The sequence below is a fragment of the Sinocyclocheilus rhinocerous genome, unplaced genomic scaffold (assembly GCF_001515625.1).
Source record: "Sinocyclocheilus rhinocerous isolate Xijiao unplaced genomic scaffold, SAMN03320098_v1.1 scaffold90, whole genome shotgun sequence".
Classification (NCBI taxonomy): domain Eukaryota; kingdom Metazoa; phylum Chordata; class Actinopteri; order Cypriniformes; family Cyprinidae; genus Sinocyclocheilus; species Sinocyclocheilus rhinocerous.
This window is the reverse complement of record NW_015657969.1, coordinates 635,288-641,071: the sequence shown is the minus strand read 5'-3', so window position 1 is coordinate 641,071 and position 5,784 is coordinate 635,288. Positions and strand designations below refer to the sequence as shown.

The 5,784-nt window shown below is 35.6% G+C and overlaps 2 protein-coding genes across 2 annotated transcripts in view; both read right to left on the bottom strand.

Moving 5' to 3' along the window:
• Positions 1 to 4,363, bottom strand: part of LOC107721875 (connector enhancer of kinase suppressor of ras 2-like) — a 112,265-nt gene extending 107,902 nt beyond the window's left edge. The window contains exon 1 of the mRNA XM_016530053.1: positions 4,352 to 4,363. The gene's annotated coding sequence lies outside the window, so the exon portion shown is untranslated. The remainder of the gene's footprint in view (positions 1 to 4,351) is intronic.
• The window catches only part of LOC107721830 (acetylcholine receptor subunit delta-like), an 11,020-nt gene that overhangs the window by 4,116 nt on the left and 1,120 nt on the right, over positions 1 to 5,784 (bottom strand). The window contains exons 2-10 of the mRNA XM_016530001.1: positions 3,892 to 4,026; positions 3,056 to 3,201; positions 2,839 to 2,883; positions 2,616 to 2,725; positions 2,363 to 2,518; positions 2,146 to 2,258; positions 1,866 to 2,066; positions 1,548 to 1,659; positions 1,229 to 1,343 (exon numbers count right to left, since the gene is read on the bottom strand). Coding sequence (XP_016385487.1) covers positions 1,229 to 1,343; positions 1,548 to 1,659; positions 1,866 to 2,066; positions 2,146 to 2,258; positions 2,363 to 2,518; positions 2,616 to 2,725; positions 2,839 to 2,883; positions 3,056 to 3,201; positions 3,892 to 3,949 — 1,056 coding nt within the window. The 5' untranslated portion in view covers positions 3,950 to 4,026. The remainder of the gene's footprint in view (positions 1 to 1,228; positions 1,344 to 1,547; positions 1,660 to 1,865; positions 2,067 to 2,145; positions 2,259 to 2,362; positions 2,519 to 2,615; positions 2,726 to 2,838; positions 2,884 to 3,055; positions 3,202 to 3,891; positions 4,027 to 5,784) is intronic.

Below are 5,784 nucleotides of genomic sequence, written 5' to 3'. Positions count from 1 at the left end.
GGGGGGTGAATAAAGGCCTTCTGTAGTGAATTCATGCGTTTTTGTAATAAAAATATCCATATTTCAAATGTAATAAACACTTTTCTCTCACTTCCGGTGTCTGTCATACGCGAAAGGCGTTCCGGCGGAAGGCGTATGACGTATGCTCAGAGCGTGCACCTCTTGAGATATGCTAGTCTTGCGAGTTTGTTTATAGGAGCAAAGGAAGCAAAGTTTCCTAACTTTAGCAAAGGAAAACCAGTCTCCTCTTGGCTTATATCGAAATCCTCCGACATTTTTGGATTTGTTTCTTACAAACACACAGCTTGTAGCTTTTCAACTGGATTTGTGTGGATCTCATATAGATTTTTATGATGTTTTTATCAGCTGTTTGGACTCTCATTCTGATGGCAACCATTCACTGCAGAGGATCCATTGCTGAACAAGTGATGTAATTCTAATGTTTAATACATCTACATCTTGGACATCCTGAGGGTGAGTAAATTTTCAACAAATTTTCATTGACGGATTGCTTTTGTTTCGCTTTTATAAGTTACTTTGGATAAAAGCATCTGCTGAATGCATAAATAAGTAAAAATAAATAAATGTAATCTTTAGCAAATCTCAATCCCATTTTTCATACTGTACATTATAATGTGAGATCAAAATTAATCGAAAGTATTTAAATTACTTGATTTTGCTATTGTTAGTGTTTTTTTTGTTTTTTTTTAGACAAAATACTACACAATGTTAATGTTAAACATGAAATGAAAATAATTTTTTGAGGGTGAGTAAATTTTCAACAAATTTTCATTGACGGATTGCTTTTGTTTCGCTTTTATAAGTTACTTTGGATAAAAGCATCTGCTGAATGCATAAATAAGTAAAAATAAATAAATGTAATCTTTAGCAAATCTCAATCCCATTTTTCATACTGTACATTATAATGTGAGATCAAAATTAATCGAAAGTATTTAAATTACTTGATTTTGCTATTGTTAGTGTTTTTTTTTGTTTTTTTTAGACAAAATACTACACAATGTTAATGTTAAACATGAAATGAAAATAATTTTAAAAATTCTCTATGCATATGCTATGCAAATGTATCTATGCATATGCTGCTACTATTACACACCATCAATAAAAAAGCAACATTTTTGGACACAATAGTCAAAGTTGATCATGCATGAGATTATCAGCTTCACATGCAAAAAAACGTAATTATAGCACAGACAAGTCAGGGCCTGACCTCTTTGGTCCATTCGGTCATGACATGGGTGCTAGGGGTCCGAAAATGCAAGTTGAGCACAATTACGCAATTCAGCACCACCACAGTGACCAGTACCATGATAAACATCAGATACCTGTCAAATTCAAAAAATTCATTTTATTACTATTTTATTCATTTTATTACTATTTTACTGTTGCTAATAGATAAATAACTTCTTTAAAAAACACTGTGTATGTGTTTAAAATCAATACTTTAGTATTGTCAATAGCTTTATGAATTTATTTATATATTAGTGATACTGAAACATTCTCATGCAATATATCTGATATTGGCATACTTCACAATTAAGGGAACTGCCATAGACGTCTCAGGCAGACGCTGTGAAATTAGCAGCAGAAACACAGACTGAGCCAGCAGCACAGAGATGGACAATGTCATCTTCTCACCACCTGAAACAGGAAAAAGATGTAATGACATACCGTTTTGTAACATATATGGATTTTAATATATGTAACAAACAAACATATATGTATTCTGATATATGTAACAAACATATTAACTGCTTCTTTCAATACTCTGTCATGGTATTTCTGTCATATTGTGACAATATGGGGTCTATGAGCTTTAAAGTGTAGTAAACGGCAGGATCACTCACTGTCTGCAGGCAGGTAATAGACGAGTGAGGCCAGGAAAGAGATGAGCACGCAGGGAATGATTATGTTGACAACGTAGAACAGAGGTTTACGTCTAATGATGAGGTAAAAGGTGATATCCTGGTGCTTGTTGCTTTCAATTGGGATGTTTTTATAAATGTTTTTCCTGGCAGGCTTGTGAACAATTTCCCACTCGCCATTTTCTGCAAGAAAGGAGACAGATAGATTGTGTATTTGGATGAAACAGCAGAAAAAGATAAAAATCTTTCTGTCAGATCTCACCTGTGAATCCCTCAGGATCAATAATGATCCATTCCACCTTGTAGGACTTTCCATCCCCGTCCTGCTCCTCTTTCAGATGTAAGCTAATCTCTTTGGCATTGTAAGTTAATGAGCTGATAGAGACAGAATGAGTGGCGTGGGGGTCATTAAGCAATAAAATACATGAAGTAATTCATGCAGCAGGTAATAATATGTATAAACATACTACAAAACGTACCTAAACTTTAGTGAGCAGTTCTGCCAATCAAAAGGGAAGTAGTTGACGTTTATAGAGCAGGAGCTTCGAAATATAGCTGGAGGCAACCAGTACACATATCCACTGGGATAGATCAATACGTTGCAGTAATAGGCCACCTGGAACTGGGCATCATTGCTATTTTAAAGAACCATGAAATCAAAAATTAATGTAACTACTTTCATACAAAACATAAATATCGAGGAATAAAACATGACGGAGAAAGATAGCCTACTTGTTTTCAAGAACAATCTCTGGTAACCACACCATACTTGGCGGCAGGCGCAGAACAGGAATGTTATCAAACTCGGTTTCATTCCACTCAAGTCTATAATCAGTCCAGCCCTTAAAAAAACAAGAGTGAAATATATTAGTGAACACATATATTCTATATTAAATACTAAACAAAAAATATATAAATAAAACAATACATTAAGGAATTCATATAATGTACTTACATGCTCCATCCACACATTTGTTAGTAATGTTTCATCAACTTCTTTCTGTCATGGAAAAACATCTTTGTTAGACTGGCACAGTATCAGACAATATTTATTTGACATACTCTATATTACAGTATGAAACAGTAAAATTCCATACTAATATTTCTGGTTTATAATATCTCCCCTGCTCTGTGTACAAAAACTGTTTACAGTGGCAATATTATGTACTCACCAAGGAAATAAGATTAGAAAGTGTCAGTGCCAGATAAATATCTACAGTATCATCTTTATTTTGGACCGGACGAAGCTCTTTGTTGTAGCCACGCTCCTTAAAAAGATAGTTGATGAGGCGTTCCTCTTCATTCCGGCCCCAACATTCTGCAAAACAGAACACATCTTCACCTTTCAGAAAGTTTTATCAAATGTATGTATTTGGGTACCACATTTTTATGAAGAAAATAGCTATATGGATGTAGTACTCTTACAAAACAACAAAATTGTAGAGGTATGCTACTCTAAAAGTATTTTACATTGTCATCGTAAAAACATAATGATCATATTCTACTGATTCAATAACAATCTTTTATATAATGCCATCAGCATTCAGTCCTTAGTTAAAGTGCTATAACTTACCATTTAGTAGTTGTGTTGCTATATAAGCATGAAAGAACAGCTGACAGATAGAGAATATTAAGCTATTAAATATTTATTTAGTTTGTCCTACCTTGGAGAAAGAAGAAAATCAAGGACACCGTCAACAGATGAAGAGTATGTATTTGGGTACCACATTTTTATGAAGAAAATAGCTATATGGATGTAGTACTCTTACAAAACAACAAAATTGTAGAGGTATGCTACTCTAAAAGTATTTTACATTGTCATCGTAAAAACATAATGATCATATTCTACTGATTCAATAACAATCTTTTATATAATGCCATCAGCATTCAGTCCTTAGTTAAAGTGCTATAACTTACCATTTAGTAGTTGTGTTACTATATAAGCATGAAAGAACAGCTGACAGATAGAGGATATTAAGCTATTAAATATTTATTTAGTTTGTCCTACCTTGGAGAAAGAAAAAAATCAAGGACACCGTCAACAGATGAAGAAAGCTTCTCATCATGTCATGCCGTTGTATGACTTCCTATCACTGTTTTTGTCGTGCCCATCCAGGGCTTTTCTGAACAGCTTTTCCCTTGACTGACACAGACAGGTGTGGAATCAATCCAGAGAGGAAAAAAGCACACACATAATGTCCAATGTTGACTACCTGCACTAAAGAGACTGTAGGGGGTGCTCAACAATATTTAAGGGCCCAAAATGAGTGAGCGAAGTGGTCAAGAAATATATATGTCCTTTTCCCAACACTCGTTCTTATCTCAACCAAAAAGTCGACCCAAACCACCCCTCGTAAGCTGTGAGATGCCAACAGCACCGCTCTCCACTTTTGTCCACATGGCTAGTCTAAAAATGGATCAACAACATTCCAGTGGTGATCCTACAGCAGGCCACCTGTCACCGAAACGGAATGTGTTTGCACAGACTGTGAGTCTTTAAAGGGGTCATCGGATGCCCATTTTCCACATTCATGTTGTTTGAACATAAATGCGTGTCGACAGTGTGTGTACACAATATATATTCATAAAATACGTTTCACAAATGCAAAACACAATTCACAGATGTGCAAATGTGTACAAAATTTTTGAATGTAAAAAATTCACGAGTTTATCATGGGCTGTGAATGTGAATGGCCTTGGATTTGTGTGTGTATTTTTGAGACTTTCCTGGCAGCAAACTCCTCCCACTCGTTCTCGTTAGCCAATCAGATTTGAGCCTGTCAGTCGACCAATCGTAACCCACTGTGGGTGTATGAATCGCGTGCCCTGGGCGTGCCTACCTGGATGCTGACGTCATCAGCGCGAGACCACCGTTCAAGTTATGATTCAGCAGAGGTGTGTGCAGTTGATCGTTTTATTTCAGTTAACTAGCCAAGTAAAGGTTTATCGTTTTATTTTTGCATGTTTACTTAAAACTTGGAAGTTAAATCGGTCGTTTAGACACTCAAAAATGTGAATAATGTAAGCCAGAGGCTGCTATGAATACAGATAGTGTTCCCAAACTGAATAATCTTTGTTGCATTCTTCTTTATGATCAGTCTTTGTCTGACCAGCATAAATTCCACAACTGTTACCAAGCAGATACAACTGCTGCTTATCAAAATCATCTTGTGATGTAAAAAATCTTTGAGATTACAATACACAACACAACATAAGAATAACAGTAACAATGGTTAATCACAGTAATATAATATGAAAAGTGAATGAATGTTGATTACATTAAGAAATTAATACATAAAGGTGATGTATCCTTTCTTCATTTTGGCCAGACATTGTAGCTAACACAAGACAGCTGCATTTTTGGCAACACTATCTGTATTCATAGCGGCCACTGGCTTACATTGTTCACGTTAGCGAGTGTGTAAACGACCGATTTAATTCCAAGTTTTAAGTAAACATGCAAAAATAAAACGATAAACCTTTACTTGGCTAGTTAAAATAAAACGATCAACTGCACACACCTCTACTGAATCATAACCTGAACGGTGTTCTCGCGCCGATGACGTCAGCATCCAGGTAGGCACGCCCAGGGCATGCTATTCATACTTCCACAGTGGGTTATGATTGGTCGACTGACAGGCTTAAATCTGATTGGCTAACGAGAACGAGTGTCCCGCGTGGGGAGAGGTTCGCTGCCAGGAAAGTCTCAAAAATACACACACAAATACAAGGCGATTCAAATTCACAGCCCATGATAAACTCGTGAATTTTAAACATTCAAAAATTTTGTACAGAGTTGTACATCTGTGAATTGTGTTTTGCATTTATGAAACGTATTTTATGAATGTATATTCCTATTTTGTGCACGTGAATTGGTTTTTGTGAATATATATTTTTTTTT